Raw genomic sequence first — 22,078 nt, forward strand, 5'->3', positions numbered from 1 at the left:
GGAGACTGCAGTGAGGGCTGTAGAGTTTGAAGAGAGGAAAAGGGATGGGTACCCTGCCAAGCTGTTCAGTCAACTGCAGTTTGCAACATAAAATCGCACCCGTAGTCTAGTCAGAGTGAGTTATGTCACATTAGCCTCTTGTGTAATAACATCACAAATAGTTTGTTTTTGTCTGTAAAGTGATCATGAAATTAAGAAAAAAATCAATTTTTTTGACAGCCTCACAGAAAAAACATTTTTTTTGGGCGTAAGTATTATATAATGGTTAGGAAATGCTAACAGTGAGTTTTCCTCTAATTGCTTTTGTATGGAGGGACTTGTAATATTCACCTTTAGGCAAGTAACCTAGTTGGGAGTTTACACTGGTTTCAGTAGCAATGAAGAATAATGGCTTCTAAGTAGATGCTCTGAAGAGTACTACAGAGCTCTGTTAACTGTTTTTTTGACCTCAAATTGGAAAGTACAAATGTGGCGTAAGACATTAAAACCTTAGTCCTGTTATGGAGCCGTTTCTGCTTTTCCTTACCTCTCCTGGAGTTATACTTGATGTAGTCAGTATTTGCTTTTAAAATTTCTGGCTTGTAGGTCATTCACTGTTTTTCAAGCTGTAAAATAGTTTGGGTTTATGGTGACTATATCACAATTAGACCTGTGAAAGCAAACTGTTACTGTATTCTGCAATAATAGTAACTCTAGGAACTCTTAATGGAAGACATGAATGTAATTCAGAAAGACAGAGCAAATGACACTAAAAGATTTGAGCATATGATTGTCTTTCAAAAAGAAGGGGAGACTATGCTGCAAAAGTTAGCTTGTTTAATGAAGTGTGCTTTTTTCCCTATTATAATTAATGTAAAACAAATTTATGTGGATACATTGTTATCTGGACAGGAACCAAATGATACTTTAAAAAAAAAATCAGATAGAATTTCACTGATGTTTTTTCTTTTACAAAGATACTGGATAACCAAAACTTCTCTGTAATAATTCTGTGTGTGTGTAAATATATGTATCTCAAACACTACATATGTGCAATGTTTGTATATATATCCCCACCTGCATATCTCTATATTTTTTTTTTTAACTTTTAGGTTAGTCCATTACCATGTCACTCTGCTAATCCCTACTCATGTAAGAGATTTTGTGGGCGGCTTCTTGATTGTCAGAATCATACCTGCATGAAAGAATGTCATCATGTACTAAATTGAACAGTAATGCAGATGGAAAGAAGGTAGGTTAATTTCCTTTTGCTTTTGTTTTCGTGTATTTTATATGGATATGCATTGTCTTCAGTTTTACTGGGACAATAAAGAATTTGCAGCTGAAAGTACAGATCTATCCCAGATACCACTGGGAGACTTGTATGTGTGCTGTTCCCATTGATGCTGTGACAGTTAGTTAGTCTGTATTTTCTTAGACTATAAATCTGAGACAATACTATATTTTTTGCAAATTCTATAACTTTTTGGTTTGTGTTGATGTTACTTTGATTTCATCAGAACCTTATTTAAGACCCTTGAGAAGTCTCTTCTAAAGTTACTTTTTTGTGACTGCCAAAATCAAGGGAACTACTGATAATGTCTATATACAAATGGAGTTGCAATCTACTGGGGGAGCTATTTACTGAGGAGAGCTTAAATGGGTTGAAGAGGCTGGGAGACCTTTAGGAGAGCACTTCAAATGTTGCAGAATTGCTGAAGGACTTTTCAAAGTACTGGGATGATATATTCATGTTAATCAGTATCTACTAGAAACTTTCATTTATGCAGTTAAGAAGTTGTAGGGTGTTAACTGCTGAAGATAACATGAAACAAAAGTATAAGCTTAAAATTGTTCCAGTTATGAACAGTCAGAGCCACATATATATCTTTTGTGGTTTGGCAGAGTCATGATTTAGAGGAAAACAGTTTCTCAAGTTTTTTAAGCAGTATTTTAGAAAAAGTTACAACGTGGGCTGTCTAGGCATTTAGAAAACAGAGAAGCATTCAGTTGGGTACAAACAGAAATGTTATATTTAACTTAAATAGCATAATATCCATGTGTATTCTTGTCCTGGAAGTGCTAGTGTTGTCATGTAATAACTGTATATTGTAGCTAACACATTAATCTATTTATGATTGTGGAAATTTTGTCTGAGGAGTGTGGCTGTTGGTGCAACTGACATCAGTAAATAGTGACATCAGTAAATAGTGAGAGGGACAGTCAAGCATCCCCAGTTCTGACTAGAAGAGGCTGCCTGCCTGCTGCTTCAGTTAAGCCAATTAAGATGTGAATGAGTCAGGACTATGCCTAGCTCCATTTTGGATGAGGCAATACATTCTCAGAAAAATGGGAGTCTCTGTACCTGCAAAGCATGGGTAAATCTCATTTCTCAATTTTCTTCAATTCCAATTCTTATAAACTCAAGTTGGTGTTGACCTTTTAGAGCTTTTGTTCTCTTGTTTTGTAGACTAAATGTAGTCGGGGCTGATTAAATTTCTGGCTTATATGTCTGAGAAGTGATTTTTCTGTCTGGAATTTCAGTTTGTTCTGCATGTGTGTTAGAAAAACGTTGCAGAAAGGCCAGCTGTTTGCTTTTACCTACCATTAAATGTTATATGACAGTTATCTAAATGGTTTTAGTTGCTGTTTTTCTTAAGACTTGAATTTTTGTGGGTTAAGATTTGTAAACAATCATTGTACATAGGTTTCTTTTTAAACTTCACCAAAAATTGTTCAGCTATAGAAGGAGAAGGAAAGGGGACTGGAGGAAAACTATCAAACCCTTAAAATTCTTATGCTGTTATTTTGAGCAGCATAAAGTTGAACATTGGTGTTGGAATAGTCCTTTTGGGGAAGCTTTGTGTAGCTTCATTCTTGGATAAACTTGCTTTACTTTGCCTGACTTCTTGGAAACTGAACATTGAATGTGATAGTGAGCCTTAAATATTGTGCTGTGTAGGTTCAGTTGATAAGTCATGTCAATCTGTCTGGGTATATCTGATTGCAGACTGGGTTGTGGAATTGTTGTTAAGAATAGGAGTAGAAATGAAGGTTTATTTACTGTGCTGTGATGTTCATCACCTGGAATGAGAGTGACATCACGGCTCTGGTAGACTTGTGCAGTCTGTGGAGTAGGAGCAAGACCTTAGGCAGCTCTTAGGATATACCCAAGTTAATAATCCTTTTGGAAGATTATACAGAATATCATATGTGTATGGAAATGGAATGACTTTAAGGTTGTTTGTTAAAACCAACCCCTCCACCCCTCTGTTAGAGAGTAACATGTAGTGACTCAAACATTACAAGAATATGGTGAGTGGGATAGTTAGTTTTGAATATGCAATAACTTATTTTTCTAACAAATTTCCTTAGAGAATTAACAAAGGTTATGGTAATTTTCCAAAGCGCTGATATTAAGGAGGTTCTTTTATGCCCAGGAGGGAAAATAGAATTCTCTTTGACTGACAAACGCTGACATTTCTGGTTTTCTCTTAAAAAACATACTTTAATAATTACTCTTGCTTGTGAAATATCTTACTGAATAGCTTCATTTCTCATAGCAGAAGCACCCCAACTCTTTCTTCTATGTAACAGGTCATTAATGACACTTCACAAAACAAATAGTTGGCACTTTCTTTAGTGCTTTGTTTTTATTTTGTTAGGCGGGTCCAGAATGTTCACAGTGTGAAGAGGAGGTGCACCAAGCCCCGGCCAGCTGGCTGTCCTCACCGATGGTGTTTGCCCTGTCATCCTGGAGATTGCCCATCATGTCTCCAGATGCTTAAAATAAAGTGTCACTGCAAACTATCAGTACTGTATGTTGAATGCTTGTAAGTGTCAGAACACAACCCAGATTTTCATTTGAATGCTATCAACTGGAAGTAATTTGAAATGTCTGGGATGGGAGCTACACTTAAGGCAGTTTATAAAATTTCTCTTGATTATAATTTCTAAGGATAATTTTTTTATATTTAAATTTTGCATGTATTTTATTAGGTATTACTGCTAAAATTGCTATAAGTGCATGAAGTCTTACGAACAGAAATTGTTCTTATAGCAGATAATCCTTTGCATTATGCAAATATATAGCAATCTACATAACATTTGTTCTGTATGTGTTTCTTTTAGAGTATGTGAAGAAGAATTTTATACAACTATTAGAATGAGCACAGTCTGAAAGTTCTTTGTCTTCACAGTTAATGTCCTTCAATTTCTAGCTGTTTTAATTGAAAAACTGCTTAGTTTTTCAGTTTGTACACCTTTTTAATCCTTTGTGTGTGTGGATAGATGTTAAAGTAGACTTCATGAAATATAAGTTGGAGCTTGGGGATTGTTCTGAAAATACTCATCATATGCAATTTTTTTTTTGTTCATTTTCCTTAAAGTATGTCGATCCTCTATAATTTCGGTGGGTTTGTCTGTTAAATAGGGCAGTTTATATTAGTCACACAGGATGAGGACAGATGAGTCCACTTCTCTTTACAGTGAAATATACTGAAAACACACCCATTGTAATTGCATGACTTCTGTTGTTTTTATGGGATTTTTTTAAACAAAAATACATCTTTCCTTTTACAGAAAACTAACATGTGCTGATTTAAAAGAAAAGGAGCTTCTTATTCTTGCAGAAATCAGTGTCCAAAAGAGGTAAGCCATGTTAACAAAGAAATACTTTGAGTTGATGGGTATGTGGAATTTTGTGAATATAGGCCAAGCAAACTAGAGAAGCTTAGACTAAATGAATATGTTAAATGATAGATGTGAAGGTCATAGTGAACTGTACTTGAAGGACACTTACTAATGTATTGCTGTCAGCTAGGAGGGTTATATAAAGGAAGAGAGGTTTGTCTCCAAGGCACTAATGGCTTGAAAGTTTAAGCACACAGATGAGGTTGAATGTGGAAGAGTATGTCCTCTCAAATGGTTAAAAACCGGCTCCTCAATTTATATCTCAAAATTCTAGGATGCTGTTTGATTAGGAAAAATGCTGAGAACTGTGCTTGCTATTCTCATCTAAGTGCAGGTTTAGAATCCCTATCTGTGCACTTTGGAGGCTAAGGGGTTTTATATTAATGAATGAGATGAGCTAATACATGCCTGGTGTTTAGTGAAATGTATGTTAACTAGTGTATAATGGAGGACAAGCCCGTTAGGCTCTCTGCTGTGTCTGGTACATCTAAGGTTTGCTGTGAAGAAGAGAAGAATAATAAACTTACTACATGATACTTAGATTATAGCCAGTAGCATGAGTAAAGAAGATTCCTGTGTCAACACTATGCTTGAGTTATAACTTTGTTTGAGCTGGTTGGGAGAACTACCAAATTTTCATCAGAAACAGCCTAGAAATGTTTCAGGATTTTCTCTGTGCAGCAGTGTTACCCACAACTGGACATGAGAGATGAGCCAAAGGGCTTGGTCCTGTGTCCCTCCCAGTGCTGCAGTTGTGTGCTGCTTGTGTGCTTTTAGAAATCTTTTGCATTACTTAGTATTTTATGTTTGTTCCTTAGTTGTATTAATTGTGATGAGAGGGACATCTCTTTCTTACTTCAGTTCCCACTGGAGGGCTAGGAAATGTGTGAAATGGAAAAGCAGGAATTTCATTATCACCAAGTGTCAGAAACTTCAATTTGAATTCTTGTCTTTATTAGAAAAACTTTTTTTTTTTTTTTTTTAGTAAATGGAAAAATTTACACAATTCTCCTGCTTTCCCCACAGTGTCTGTTCCTCTGCTTTTCAGACAAGATTGTGTTAACCCCAATGGGAAGGCTGTGCTCTGTACATATTTGTGTCTTCTTCTTTTGCCCTTGTAGATGCCTATCTGATAGATTATCTTTTTTCTGTAATGAATGTTCCTATCACAATTTTCTCATCTGGATATCTGAGAAGCGCTCTTCCTGGTGGGGGTAGCACTTAGGGATGTTATTTAATTGTCATTTACTCTTAATTTTGTCCTTTGTCCATGTCTTCCTCTGTTACTTTGGTTTTATTTGCTCCAAGACTTCCTCTCTGTATTTTCAAGAGTGCTTATAATCTCTTATAATGACCCTATGTTCTGTACTTAAGCTTCTCTTCAAAGATTTTTTTCCTGTAGCTCATCTCTGACTTTGATTAATGTACTGTTGTGATTTTCTGAACATATTCCCCAGACTTAGTCCTAGGATTTAAATCCACCTAGCAGTGGTCCCAAACTTAGCTTGCAGTTCAGAATCTCATGCCTTCTCCATGGATTATGTCTTTTTTACTTAGTTTGCTGGGATGGTGAAATAAAGAATACAGCAACAGAATTTGCATTAGTTTTATCAAGCTTTAAACTTAATTCTAAAATTCTACTCCTGTAAATGCTTTGGAAATAAGAGGGGTTTTTTTGTTATTTATGTCAGAAACTGACACTGAGTCATTTGCAGAGCTCAATGAAGTTGCATGTTTGCTATGAATCAGTGTCCACTATCACTCCTAGCTTACCACAGTAGCAACTTAGGTTCAGTAAAATGCAGTATTTTACTGCAGTTGTCATTTCGAGATGTTTTTGGTTAGTGGAAATTGCAGTAGACAGTATGCTACCATCTTTGTTTTACAGTTGCCGTGGTACATTGGGGATAAAGAAAAACAATTATATTGTCTGGTCCTTTGAAAAATATGCTACAGAGACTTGAAAAGCTTGAGAAGTTTCATGCTTTTCTTTTGGCTAAAGCAGTTCAAAACTAAAAAAGTGACTTCCCAGCGTTACACAGTACAGCTCACATTTCCTTCTGCTTTAGGGAGAAGCAGTGTCTTTAATGCTGCCACAGCTGTTATAGATGAGATATTTTAATTAAAAGTTAATTCCTCTTGTTGGTAATAATAATTAGATGTCCTGTTGAAGGAAATTTAATTTTTTTTCTTAATCAGGGTGATTAAATTCTTATGATCATGCTCGCAGATGTTTTGAGACAATTCTTACACAGAAATTTTAAGTCTATCAGTTTTCATGGTTTATGTTTTCCCATCAGTATTTGTGAATCTGTGTTTAATACTTTATTCTCCATGTAGTTAGTATTTTTTGACAAAATAGCCATACTTTGTAGTTTTACTGTGCACTCTGCTTTTGTCTTGATATGAAATATGGGACTCCCATTATGACAAATTTCATTTAACATGACAGTGCAGTGGACAATGTCACACTTCCCCTTGTGCTCAGGACTGGTTGAGGCCACATCCAGAATCCTTTTGCAGTTTTGGGTGCCTCACTGTGAGAAGGACATTGAAGGTGCTGGAACATGTCCAGAGAAGAGCAGCATTGCTGGTGAAGGGTCTGGAGCACAAGTCTGATGAAGGGCTGAGGTTGCTGGGGTTGTTTAGACCTTGAGAAAGGAGGCTCAGGAGGGACCTGGTCATGCACTACAGTTGCCTGAAGGAGGTTATAGACAGGTGGGAATTGGTCTCATTTCACACAAGTGACAGTACAAGAGGAAATGGCCTTGAGTGCCAGTGGGGGTTGAGATTGGGTATGGGGAAAAATGGTCAAGTATTCTACTGTGCCCAGAGAAATGGAAAATGGTAGTGTCATCATCCTTGGAAATGTTAAAAGAATGTGTGGGTGTGGCTAGTAGCTAACTTAAAGGACCCAGTGATCTTGAAATCTTTTGCAACCTTAACAGTTCTGTGATTCTATAAATTTTAAAAGTATGCATATCTTTTTGGGTTTTAATGCACTGAATTATTAAGCATTCTGGAAATAAAATTTAATTCTATAAACACACACTACAAATGTATGTGGATTGCCAGAATTTAGTTTTGTCTTTGGAAGTGGCAAAATTCTCTTTTCTATTTAGCTTTTGGGATCACTCAAAACTGCTATTTTCTTTAGTACCAGCCTATTTTCTTTATTATCAGATGTGTATTGACAGGTTGTGTTTGTACCTTCTGTTGGAGTTCACTTAAGCCTCCGTAAGTGTTGACAGAGTTTATCATCATCAGGTATAATGTTAAGATTTAGATGCATTGCCTATGGGAAAAGTATTTGTAGAACATTTTTTGTCTTTTTTTTTCCTGTGCATTAAATCCCTTCTTTTAATGGCCTTGCCATATCAAACATAAAGCCTGTTCCGTTTGGGCTTTAGTCCAGAAGCTGTTGACAAGAGATTTTGTGCAGTAGAAAAGGATCTAAAGAGGACACACACTTTCTGTTTAAGCATCGAGTAGTTCAGCACTGACACTTAAAAAACGAGCAAAAAAAACATCCTTTCCCCTTACATTTTTTATCCAGCAGAAGCAGCAGAATCATTGCTTTTGTTTTCTGAGATCATGGGGAAATAACTGTTTTGCCATTCATTTCACAGTTTTTCTTGATATTTTTCTTTAGTGTTGGTTTTACAGTGGAGGGTAGTAAGAAGCAAGTTCCCTGCACAGAGATACTAAGTGTGTACATTTGCTTTTCAGTATTGGATTAAACATATTCCTGTGCTATAAATATTTGGTCTAATGGTATCTAAGAATTTTATTGCAGTAACATTTAGACATCCAGGTGGGAGATACTGTCTTGATTTTCAAGCTCTGAAATGTCGATTAAGACACGACTCTTTGGGCCTTGACACTATTACTGAAAATGTGCCTAATTACTATGGCAGAGTAAGCTGGAAGAAATAGTTCGTCTAGCCATGGCTTGTTCTAGCCAGCATGAGGTGACTTAGAGGAGTTATTGTGTATGATGCTCTTCTGTAGGGAGCCAGGAGACAGACCCTCCTACTGCACAGTGTGCATGCAGTAGCAAATTGGTTTTGCAAAGTTTGTAGTTGCTTGTGAAGAGACTCAGCCATTAGACTCCATGTTCTGGCTGGCAGTCTGACCTTGGTAGCATACAAGGCTTAGACAAGCTTCTCCCCTCATATTTTCAAAATGATCAAATAGTATTTTGGTGGCAGGGAAAATACTTGCTGATTGGTCAGTTGTGACTGAAAAAAACTAAATTCCTCCTTTGATAAGGTGACCAATTTATCTATTTTTCCCACCAGATAAAATTGAATAGATGAGATCTGCTGCATAAGGCTTCAGCAGAGTGAGTCAATGCTACTTAATGAATATCTAGTTCAGATACAAGAGAGGGCTAATACCAGTATGAAGGTGGCTAAAGGAAACAACTGTATTTGATTATCTTCTGAAAAAAACACCAAACTCCCTTCCCCAAAACAACATCAAAACTAAAGAAAAAGATGGAGCAAGAGATGTTAACAATAAGGAGGATTTCCCAAGGACTGAACTGACACTTACTTTGCATTGTTTTCAGTAATGACCTTGGCAGCAAAAACATTGTAATTTTCTGATGAAAAGTTGTGGGTGTTGTCAGGGTATGAGAATTGAGGAGGTGCATCTGTAGAGCACATGTATTGGGTTCATTGTGTTAAATACAGAAAAAAAAACCCAAAAACAATAAAGACCATACATGTGAAGTTATAATGAGCTCCCAGGAAAACAGCAGATATTCTTATTTTTCACAGTGTGATTAGCTGGACAGAAATGCAATGAGACTGAAGATGTTTTGGGGAGGTACTCTAGTAAGAATGAGATGCAATTAAGCATTGTACAAAGTCCTTCTGCTGGAGATGTCATTTGAAATATTACATGCAGTTCTGGCTGTGTATTCAAGAAACATTGGTTGAACATATTGAATTCAATTAAGGGAATACTATGATAACAAAGGCCTTTAAGAAAAAACAGAAATACTTCAATATGAGGATAAGAACTGTGGCTTAGACTAGCTAGAACAAACCTAGAAACTCAAAAAAAAGCTCCTGGAGCACCCTGTTAGTGAAACAGCAAGAGTAGGGTCAGAATGGAATCCTGACATGTTTTATCTTATATAATGCTGGGAGCACTGCTACATTCTTATCAGTCAGCATACTTAAATTAATAACTCAATCCTTAAACAGTAAATGGATGATAATATTTCTTTGTAACTTAAAAATTGCACTGACATTAAAAAGTCTTTATCTTTCAGAGGGCAAAAATGGGGTAATATGCCAAATGCAGAAATTTAGCATTTTGTGAAATTATCTTGGACAGGATAAGAAATTTGGTGACCTTCATTTGACTTTGCATAGCTCAGATAATGCTAGAATACAAGACTTCTTCTGTGTTATTTTTGCGTCTGGATTTTTTCCTCTTCCTTTATTACTCTTATCTAATCTACAAGTATCTACAGTACACGTAATTTCAGTTTTCAGGGTTTTTTTTACCTTGTACATTTGTATCCCCCTACCACAGAGATAGCTAGGGTGATTGTTGGATGCATTACTGTGGAAATGACTGTTCTTGAAACATGTGAAAGGAGAAATTGGTCTTCCAATCAAGCTGTGCCAATAAAAGAGAAAATCATCCTACAGGAACTGAAAATCAGTAAATAAGAAGCAAGCATTTCCCCCCATGAAAAAAGGAAAGAACAATCAGTTTTTTCACAAGTTAAAAGACTGATTAACTGAATGAGTTTTCTGTTAAAATGCTATGTCTGAAATAAAAACAATTCATAGGTTCTTGGTAATTTTACAGTGTTTTACTGATGTAGGAGTTTTATTTGTGTTTTGTTCTTTACAGTTGCCCTGTGGGTCACCGGTGTAAAGAGATTTGCCATTCAGGTAGCTGTCCTCTTAACTGCAGCCAGAAGGTTAACTCCGATGTCTCTGTAAGAGACTGAAAGAGGTAAATTGACAAGTTGCAGTTTTTGAAGGATGTATATTCTTTGCATGTTCCTGGGCTTGTATGGATGGATTATGTCGATGGCTGCAGGTTGGAATAGGGCCAATTATTATAGCAGAGCTTTAATAATTCACATCAGCTGAAGATTTGGGCTTTTATATCAGAAGATTCACTGGAGAATATAAAATCTTGTTAATTAGAAAACATGTTAGCTGCCTGACTTAAAATAGCTTATCTTCATACACACTGAATTGTCGTTTTGTGAGAAAATACTCAGATAGCCTAGAGTGATTTGAGAATAAAAATTACATTTTTATGATGAGGTTGGGAACATTTACAGAAGTTGGAATTAGCACAGATGTTGTGAAACCTGAACTAAATGTAATTAATTAAGTTCCCTGCAAACCTAAAAGGGAGCACAGGTATCAGCATCCGTGGCTTCTAACACAGCTAAGGACAAAGTAAGATAACAGGTTTCCTACAGCTATACACTGTTATGAGGGGAACAACAGAAAATGATATGAAGTCTTGGCAAATAATACATCTTAATATAAAAATACCCCCATGATCTGTCTTAATTAAAGAGTCTTTAAATTACTTTTCTGGACCCAGTTAACTTCTGAACCTTCCAGCAGTTCCCCAGAGTCCTCAGCTTCTCCAAAATATGTCTTGTGCATCCAAGAAGTCTTGCAGGTGGGATGCCTCAGCAGGAGATATGATGACATATATAGAACAAGTGCTTAAAACTGATCAGCCTCTGCTTACAGATAAGAACTTTGTTTGTTTGTTTAATTTCTTCAATACTAGGAGAAGGGAGAAGGTATGATTGAGAATTACTTAATTCCCCCTCTGTATGACCAGACTTTGTCCTGTAATCTAAGCCAGTTAAGATAATGTATATGAAATTAGTGACACTTCCGAATGCAAACTCTTTCTGCCAGAGGTTCAGAGGTTATCTTACTTGTCTAAGGCAAACAAATGAGTAAAGAGAAGAAAAAATGAAACTGAACTTTGATTTATTCTTCCTTTCAGCTTAGCATATCAGAACAGGGGAAAAAAAGGACAATTTAATACATAATTACAGGTTGAAATAACATTCAGGCGCTTTATTTTATATGTAAACCAAATATTTTACTAATAAGAAAGCTTTATTATTTTCATAAGTTGACAACTGAAACCTTATATAGGGAAATGATTATAAAGACAAATTATACTTAACAGGAAGTACAGTGCAGCAAGATACAAGAAGGCCAAGTTTCACTGGAATGTGATGCATTATGCAAGGAAATGAAGCGGAAAGCTCATGAGGTAATGTATCCATTGTAGCTGAAATTTTCTTCTCAGAGCTTTAAGAAAAGTAGAAAAAGAACACATATTTTTCAAGGCAGTACCTGCAGAAAGGCAAACGTAAGTGGATGTGCTCTTGAACAGTAGCTATTTTTTCAGACTTGATTTATGAGTGGTGTTAATTGACTCAAATATTATTTAAAACTGTATTATATTATTTTCTTTTTTTTTCTTTCAATTAGTAGAACTGATTCTTTTTCAGCTGAGAGCAAGTGATGATCAGTGATGATAAAATAGTCATTAGTGCTGTAAGACTAGAGTCAGACATGCTTCACAGGGCATTGGTACGATCTGTAATTTCCAATGAAGGTTTGCAGCTTAGCTTGTTCAGTGTGGGGTATAATCCTGCCACATGGTATTAGTTATCCTATACTGGAAGAATTGAGACTTTCCAGCAACTGCAGATACTACTTAGGCTGCTGTTAACGTGACTTTTCTCTTGCTCAGCTGTTTCATGAAGTAAGAATTCCTGTGTGCGGTCATACAGAGTGACAGGATATGATTCTTGTTGTTAGAAACCTTTAATAAAAGAGACTACAAAAAGAAATTGATGCATAAGTTACTTGGGTTTTATCAGTCAGTATTAGATGGGATAAATGTACAACCCAGAAACTCAGTGGGTAAAAGCTGACAAGGTCAGCTTCTCCTCAGGTTTTCAGGATTGATTGATGAGTTCTAACAAGTACCACACTGACCAAATCCTGCAACTTGGCAAGCAGGTTGAATGCTAAAACTCTTGGGATATGCCTTTTAGGGAATCCCAACCATAAAAACAGCTCCAGTAAGAAGTGGAGATAAGTTCATAGTATATGGAGTTTCCTCCCTATAAGAAGGTGAACTCGCAGTAAGGACTGCATGAGCTGAGGACCCAGCAGCATGTCTCAGTGTGGTGCAGTGTCAGTGCTCCTTTGGAGCAGATACCACTACCAATTTCTTGCCTCACTGTTGTAATCCAGAGGGAGAATGGTCTAGTGCAGGGAGCAAATGGCTGCAAGTTTCTGCTGTACCCAATGCCTCAGACATACTGGATGGCACAACCTAGCCATGTGTACCTTCTTCTCAGAAGAATGTGTGTTTACTTGTTTTGGAGTTTTTAAATAAAGTGATAAAGTTGTATTTAAATTCTTTCTAGTACCTTTTTGTAGCCTGTGTTGACTTACTATGTAAATGACATACTAGAATTGTCTCCTATTATAGGCACATGATGAAAGGGTTTATTTATGTCTATTACTGTTTATTGTGTCCAAACTGGAAAAAAAACTTGTTTAAAAACTGTAGATATTACAAAGAGAAATAACTTTTTCACATTTGCAAAGCACCCATTAATTTCATAAAACCTAAGTGCATTAATTCTATGAAACTTTTCATGTCTGGCACCTGTTACTCACTAGGTGCCTAGGAATTGAGTGGTGTAATTTACTGTACATTTTAATAAAGAAATAGTCCTGGAAATGTTTTTTCCCACACACATAATACTTAATGTTCTCTTTATCTGTGTACATTATATCTATGAATTTTATATAATATCACCACATCCAGTGTAAAAAGAAGCTTTTCCTGTTGCTCTTTGCCACATTTAAAGGTCACTTTTTTTCTTTTGTAGCTGAAGTTTTGCCATTAGATGGCAGTGAAAAATGAGGAGCTCGTTTTTTGCATGCCAGACTTTCAGATTTCAGATGTGCATGGCTGAAAAGGTCCTTTACACACATTTCTAAAGAGACTCTTCTGCCATTGTATCTAGATTAATGAAATCTCCAGTAGTGCTTTTATTGATATAAGGTTTAGTGATATAAAAATTGGTCTGAAAACCTGCAAAAAGGACTGTTCTTTGGGCCCCTGCCTCCTGCTGTTGAGCTACCTGTGCTAAAGCATGAGTTAGTGTGCTTTCCTCCTTAGTCATCAGAAGCTCTTGAATTGGAATTTATTTGTAACCAATTTTACCTGTGCAAACTGTATTCAGTAAGCTATTGTTCATGTTAGTATGCAAATCATCCAGCTACTAGGACCAAGATTTTTTTTCAATTCAGTTATTAATAGGTTTTTACATCTAACTTTTATAAGGCAGGGATTCAGTGACTGCAATGCTAAAAGCCTAAACAAATATAAAAAAGGGAGATATAATAAACTTCTCCCGTGTACTCTTTCTGTGGGAACTTAAGAGAGTGAGATGGTGTCTTTCTGTCTAATGGTCTTTGCTGGATTATCTCCTGTTAGCATGTCTGGTTGTTTTTCAATTGACATAAACTTTTGGCATCTGCAAATGTTCTGTAGCACTGAAATTCTAGATTTAGCCAAATACTCTGTGGGAGTAGAATACTTTCCTCTACTGTGAGCCAACCTCCTGGTAAATTAATTTTATGCCTTTGCATTATGAAAAAATAATTATTGATGTTTTATCCCTGTTTTGGCATCTGCAGTTCTCCAGGATTTGGTGTCATGTTAGTCACCTGATGAATCCTAGTTATGCATCTCTCTTCAGATGGATGCCACTCCATCCTGTTGTCTTTTGTATATGTTCAGGTTTCATATTATTTATTATTGTGGGGCCAAAATGCAGGTGCTGAGATTCAAGTGTGTGGCATCTTTACATGTTGACAATTTTTTCTGAACCATTTTTTTCATTAATACTTTCTAGCATTTAATTTGCTTTCTTGAACACTGTAAATATTTCTATAGAATTATCAATTGTAACTCCCATGAACTACTTTTCATATGGACTTTTGGATGGTGGCGAGCCACAGGATGGAAGGTTTGCAGACTTTTGCTGAGAACCATCTATAAGGACTAATTATGACCCATTAAGAAAATAGGTTTAGCTGCTGTTTACAACAATTTATTATAACTGTGTGTGTCTGGACAGATAAAAGAGCAGAAGCCAAAGCTGCTCTTGAGGGGAGAGCGAAGACAACAGGTATTACCTTTCTTCTACCTCATCCACATCATCCTCACCTTGTTCTTGTTAGTAAAATAATGTAGTTTACATGCAATGAGATGTACAGTTTTAATGTGATATGCACAGTCATTCCTGTCAGCTTGTTACCATACTCTGTGGTAAATTATTACAGTGGTTGAGGCCACATCTTTCCCAAACAATTTTCACAGTTTTGTGCAAAATGGTAACTTTGTATTACTAAAACTTTGTATAATCTAAGTTATTTTCAAAACACTGAGTATGCTTATTTTATCCAACACTTTATACAGCCATAAACACTGCAGATACTGAATAGCCTCTGCAAGAATTTAAATACTGGGTGAAGCTTCCCTCCTATCATGGAAGAACAAAGCTAGATGAGATGAGACAGCTAGACCTTTGTCCTTCAAGGTCTCTGGGATGGGGGGAAATGTGTATTTACTGTATTGCTGTTGGTGGTGAGGGTATGTGTTTGGCATTGTAATCCACAAAGCTGCTGTGCCAGCTGCCTGGAGGTACTGATACTAACCATATTCAGCAAACACTGTAAGCTCAGTTGGTGGTGATGGCCAGGTCAGGTTTGTCATCTGGAGTCTGCTTGCCTTCCAGCCAGTTCATCCATGTGTGCCTGTGCCTGATGAGCATTTGACACCAGATCCTATTCCATGTCCAGTGTGTGTGCTTTCTGACTCCTTTTGCTCAACTACCACAGTATCTGTGTATTCAGCTTACACATGTGCTTTCACCTGCATGTCACATTCTGTTTTAATCAGGGATCAGTGGCTTGCTCCCTCTTGAAAGGGGGCAAGGGAGGCTTACAGAGCTGATCCACTTGTGCCATTTCACCAGTCTCATTAGGGCAGTTTCTCTGTGGGTCACTTCTTTTATACACACTTTGTAATCTAAGCAATTAATGAAAACATTACATGTAGAATGCTCTGGCAAGGCTTGTTTTTTGTTAGTCAGAGGGGAACCATGTCTGCTTATCCTGCAAGAAAATCATGGTTATGGATCTATTATCCAGAGCACCAGACACTGTTTTGTGATCATCCTGCAGTGTTTATTGCAACATTTAAGTCTCAGGTGTCTACAGTGTTGAGCACATATTCTCTCATGTAACTCCTAGACAGTTCATCTAATACTTCTTGTTCTCTAAACTGACTCTGGAAATGTTCCTTCTGGCATATAGGTCAAATGTCTGACACAAATTGGGCAGGGAAATCTGTAGGTGTCAGTTCTGCAAGCTGTGCTAATGGGCATTTAAACATGTAAGAACACACATACAGTCTAGAGTTAGAAACCCAAATTGCTGGTGTTTGTCTGCACTGGGTGTTTTCATGCGTTCCAGAAGACATCCCACCAAATACTGATTTCTGCTGAAATCACTTAAATTATAGTCCCTCTAGTAAGTCACAGTAGAGTCTCTCTGAAATAGTGGCAGATTCACTCTACCAACACAGTGCGCTGGATTTTGGCTGGGTTCTTCAGCAGTGATTGTTCCTCTCTGCAGTTACACCACCATTGCTTTCTACTTGTACTTCCTCTGAAGTCTCACAGTTCCAGTAGTAACTTTATGCAATTACACGGCCACGACTCCTGCACATGTGTTTGTGATGGATGTAACCTCAGGGCTAGAGAACTTCACCTATACATAATGAACACTAGTAAAAGGTTAATTAAGAGTTGTTAGGTATTAGTGCTTAGGAAATAGTAGGACAAAAACAGTAAAAAAAGAAAAAAAGGACAAACAAACTATTAAAAAAAGGGACAGCTGTAACTAATAAATAGGCTTTAGCACTGCATACAAGTACTAACCTCAACTACTGCAGCCTTTTTATGTAACATTGGTTCCCATCCAGTTAGAATTCATAATCTGCCATCTGTTGATGGAAATGGAGGATGTCACTATTGTAGGGTGTTGGGTCATATATTAAGAGAATATTTTTGAGTGTACTCCTTTCTGACAAAAGTTTGCACCTTGTACCACCTTCCTCAATGTCATTAGCACATTTTGTAGAGACTGGTTCATCTATTAGTCACAGTTTCTTAAACCTATGTGATTAATACTTCATTAAATGTTTTATATGCAAGTTAGTTAGTGCTCTGGTTAGTCTGTGCATTTATATTTTGGTATTTGCTATATTGGTAGCAACTTTTGTTAATACCCATTACAGATGGAATCACTTGTTTCTTAGTGGAAGGGATGGCTTGGCTAGGCTCTTGTCATGGCCCTAGCAGCCAAACTTTCCCTCTGCTTCTAATTCAGAGGCACCCTGTGAGGCCAGGGTTTTTCACAATTGCTAGAGGTGGAAAAAAGATCAGTGCTTTGATTATTTAACAACTCAGACCGAGCTCTCTCTGTCCCTCTCCATTGTAAAGATTTGGTTAAGTTTTCAAGATAACTGTTGAGTGTTTCAATACTGGAAGTTAGGGTCTTGAACCTGAAGTGTAATTTACTGAGGTGTGTGAAAGATTTCGTTTCCCAAAATTTTATGTGCTAAGAAAATTTTTTAGCATATCCTTAGAAGTTAGAAAGTCAAGTTTTCCCCTCCTCTATAATAAAAATATATCCTCATTTTCAGAAAATACACTTTGTCACTGTTATTTGCATTAATTTAGCTACGTTTTCCCATGGGAGTGCTGCTCCTTTCAGTGCAGGAGGAATGTAGTGAATAACACATAAAAGAACAAAATCCAGTGCCTGAGCAACACTGAACTAGATGTTTTGAGTATACAGTTTAAATAAATACATTTCATTTTACTCCTATTATGTTATATACAAAGAAGTTAGGTTCTTTATCCAAATAAAAAACCCTAGGCTTGTTTAGCTTGAAAAATTAAGCTTGTTTTGAAGACTGGGCAAAGTATTACTTCAGAGGGTGATTAAGGTGACACTTCAGGAATGGGACAGTTACACAAAATCTGTAGGCAGGTTTTCAAGGGTAGTGATGTCTTCCCTCTTCTGTGTCTAGAAATCTTTTTTCATCTATGTTTTTTTTTTATGATATATTTATTTTTAGACAGGTTTTTGTAGAGTTCACTAGGAAAGCAATTCAATAGCTATTGTGTAATTTTGTTGAGACCTATATTTTAATTTAACTGTTGCAATTCATAGAGCTTTCTGCTTTAAAATGTACTGATCACAATTGTATAGTAACTATAGAAGCCCCATATTTTACTTAAGTGTCCATCTAAAATAGAATACTGCCATGTTGTCTGTAAAGCCATAAGAACTCTGCCCTTGCCTCCAGATTTTGGATTTTGAAAAACTGTTTCATTAAAATACTTGCTTTTCTAAGGGAGGATTAGCTATTTGAGAGTAATCTCGTTTCAAATAGGCTCTGACTTTGTCAGAACTCTTCTTCCATATCATCAGAGAAGTGCCAACAATTTCTGCCTTTATTAGGTACAAAGGAAATAGACACCAAAATAGGTCCCTTTCTCCTGCTAACAGTGGTATCTGCACAGGAAGGGAAGAACTGCTTTGTGAAACTCTGACAAATATTTGCTGTCAGTGGAGGAAGACCAGACATCAGGCAACCTTGAGTTCTGAGGGAAAATTTTATTTACTGAACTACCACTCTGTCCATTTCCCAAAGCAGTCTTTTTCTTGTTTTTTTTTAATGCACCTACTGTATTGTCTTAGGTCCCTCTTCCTGGCAGCACTGCAGTCATAGTCACATAGATTTATTTCCTCTCGTGGCCAGGCTTTGTCTCTGTTCACTGTCCATGATTCCTCTGCTCCAGCTCAGTCTTGTGCCTTTTGCCCAGCCAGTCCCGGATTGCCGCGCTCTGCTACTCCAGCTCTTTTCCCTTTTTCTGTCTGGTTTCTCTGCTCCCTAGTGCCTTGGCCCATGTTTTCCCTAGTAGATAACAACTAGACCAAAAATCCAGTTAATGATCAGACTTTTTCTGATTTTTAGTTTGTCTTAAGTTCTTTAGAGTATCTCTTCTAATTTTCCTTAGCAATTAGATGCCTTCTCATTGGAGCCTCATCCTAGTCTTCACTCTTTATTCCAGGCTGCCTAATTCCAGTTTTATTTCAGCTTTGTACACTCACATGAGTTTTTTTCTGTATTCTCTTACTGCTCTTTTAAAAAAAACATGGAGAGGGAGAAGAACAAGGATCAGAGACCTTAATGTTTATTCCTGACAGGACCTGAAACTGCCATTCTTGTTGGAAGCCTGGCATTCTTACTTTGGGATTGTTTTGCTCCATTTCTGGGACTATAGGCATGTGCTTCCTATTGGAGGATATTTATATACCCCTCTTAGAATATATGAGTGATAATGTTTAAGTTATAAACACTTAACAAATAGAATATTTTTGTGAATAGCTAAGGTTATAGCAACTAATCTAAATATAGTGAGCATGCAAATATAAAGAATTGAGGGAAATAGCATAGATTTTTGGTTACTAACGTTTTTATGAATTTATTTTTGGCAGAGTGCATCTTTATTATGAGAGGATGTCTTTAAAGTTTTCATTATAACTTATAAATAAGTGCCCTTATGAAGTTAGTAAAATGCTTAAATGCAAGTGTGTTTTTTAATAGGAAATAAATGTATTTTTAACATATTTCATGGAAATAACATCTTGTTAGCTTAATGTATTCAGCCAGAGTTAAAAAACTGAGCATGCAGAACTTCACTGGCTACAGTTTTGGAAATGTTTTTATAGGAAACTAAACAATGGTTTTATAGGAAACTAAACAATACTTGAAAGCAACGTGCTTTGTACCTGTGGGATGTGGTGCTACATATCTCTGACATGTGTAACTTCCATTGGCTGGCAGTTATTCATTAGTGTTACTTAAAACTTTCACATTTCCTTGTTTTTAATTCTGGCCCTAATGTCAATTACTTGTGATTCTCTTTACTAAGGCTGAACTGGAGGCTTTTGAAAACAGATTAAAAGGACGAAGAAAGAATAAGAGAAGAAGGGATGAGGTAGAAGTTGAACAATCATCATGGCAAAAGTACAAGAACCTCATTATGCTGCCAGTGTTCGGAGTTGCTGTTGTGATGGTTGCATGGCTCATGGTCTATAATGACTGAAAAAACTCAATATTTAATATACCTCAGTTGAACTTTAGGTAGCTATTATTACTAGAATGTTAGTCTGTGTGTAACAGAACTTAATAAGCATAGATTATGTATGTATACTATTTGCTAAGAAAAATGCGAGGAGGGAAGAAATGTCACCTTGGTGTTATTCACATACACAGCACAAACTGAACTCAGACACTGAAAGTAGTAGTAGATTCTAGTCTACACTGAAGTGCTGATAGTTTGACTGAGATTTGTTAACATCTTTCTATTGGTAATGTTATTTTTCCTTGTCTCCATTTCATAATATTAAGAATAGCTTAGTATAAATTCTTTATTGATATGTTTCCTGTAAAATCAGCCTTAGTGGTTTATTGAAGGTTAGTGTGCTAATGCTAATCTTTATGTTGTATCACACAATAATTTCTGTGCTTCACACCAGTTTTTAATTATGACAACTAACAGGGAACCTTGGGTCACTTATGCTTGAGTATTCTGGGGCCTTGTTCTAAGCTTTGTTCAGATAAGGAAATGTGAACTGTCTTTCAATTCAACTATATCACAAATAAAACAGTGCCCCCCTTCCCAACAAACTGTGGGGTTTGCTTTTCCTTGTTTCACTCCACCTCTTCCCACCCTTGTTTCTTCAAAATTAAAATAACTGAAAGTTCCTTAGTGACAGACACACAGGCTATACATGGATGTGAAGAAGTGTTCAGGGTACAGGGGTGCATTCTCACTGTTGCCCAATTTCCAGCAGCAGATAAAAGCAATTTAAAATGAACTTAAGATCTATCAATGGATTATTCATATGGGTAAATGTCAGAGTTGATATTTGCATAGGTGTGCAAACTGTAATTGGATATTGTAACAATACATATATATGATGTTCTGAAGCCATCTGGATGGTGCTTGGTAGTTTAAAACATTTAAACCATCTAGCTAAACTTCTAGATGTTTAAATATTTTCTTACTGACAGTTTTGAATACCTTGCTTTAGGTGATCAGTATTGGTTGGTAGAACTGGAAGGTTTTGTCTGGCTCAGGATTATTAGAAACTGCTATATAGTCTCAGCTGAGAGACTGCAAGTTAAATTTAGAAAAGGGGGAAATCATTAAAACCGAAATTTTTAAGCCTTCTGCTAGAAACCTTTTGCTGGTACTTGAGCATTGCAGGTTATTGCAAAGTGCTTACAAGCTCCTGCAAAAAACGGAGTGCATGGCCAACAGGTATTAGCATTACATCCTTGTAATTCAGCATATAATTTCACCAGAAATCCAGCAAAAGTAGTAGGACCATTTCTGTGAGTTCATAGAAAATGTTGCAGTTTGCTTGAAAGCTTTTCTGGTTGTTTTGACTTACTTGTAAAGGGACCCATTATTAATTTGAACAGATATCCAACTGTAATTCTGATTCAGCAGCAAGAAAATAAAATAGAAAAGCTGCAAAAAGGCAGAAGCTCTTGATTGTATAGATTAAGGAAACTGGGATAAAATCAGTTTCTTTTTAATTTTTCACAGAAGTTTGGTGAATGAGGAGAAAGGTGGAAAACTTGGCAATATTTAGCATGGATTGATGCTATTGTATAGTGCTTTTTTTTAATTGACATTTTAGAGATGTGTATTAGTTATGTGTCAGACCATTAGTATTTAAAGTTGTAGAACTAATTGAAATTACACCATACAAAGTTGTATCTCCATTGAATTTCTTTTTCTAGTATAAAAAGTAAATGATGTTTCATATTGTTGCTTTAACTTTTTTTTTTCCTATTATATTAGTGCCTGGAAGATAATTCCGGATATAACTATGTTTTCTTTAACAGAGTGATGATGCTATTGTGTGACTGCATATGTCACTAACTCTTCTGTCTCTAAGGGAAAAGAGATATTTTTGTTCAGATGAAGTAAAATGTGATGGATTATCCAGAAGTACAAAAAGATACTTTCTGGCTGAACTATGGAAATCAGCATGAATGAGAGCGCTGTGGAAACAGCTTTTACCCTGCATGACTATCACTGATTTTTCTATTTACTTCAAGCTTTAAAATAAGTACAGTGGAAAGTTTATCCTTGCTTCTACAGCAAAGAGAAAAAACCTCTCTCTAGTGAGTTATTCTAATT

The 22,078-nt window shown here is 36.4% G+C and overlaps 1 protein-coding gene across 1 annotated transcript in view; it reads left to right on the forward strand.

Annotated features, from left to right (window-relative positions):
• The window catches only part of NFXL1 (nuclear transcription factor, X-box binding like 1), a 41,242-nt gene extending 20,696 nt beyond the window's left edge, over positions 1-20,546 (forward strand). Inside the window, 12 exon segments of the mRNA XM_066317043.1 lie at positions 1,092-1,194; positions 1,197-1,231; positions 3,645-3,677; positions 3,679-3,812; positions 4,561-4,598; positions 4,601-4,629; positions 6,560-6,564; positions 10,549-10,619; positions 10,622-10,653; positions 11,872-11,958; positions 14,858-14,908; positions 19,793-20,546. Coding sequence (XP_066173140.1) covers positions 1,092-1,194; positions 1,197-1,231; positions 3,645-3,677; positions 3,679-3,812; positions 4,561-4,598; positions 4,601-4,629; positions 6,560-6,564; positions 10,549-10,619; positions 10,622-10,653; positions 11,872-11,958; positions 14,858-14,908; positions 19,793-19,966 — 792 coding nt within the window. The 3' untranslated portion in view covers positions 19,967-20,546.
• Positions 20,547-22,078: the final 1,532 nt, after the last annotated feature.

Source organism: Sylvia atricapilla, chromosome 4 (assembly GCF_009819655.1).
Source record: "Sylvia atricapilla isolate bSylAtr1 chromosome 4, bSylAtr1.pri, whole genome shotgun sequence".
NCBI classification, from domain to species: domain Eukaryota; kingdom Metazoa; phylum Chordata; class Aves; order Passeriformes; family Sylviidae; genus Sylvia; species Sylvia atricapilla.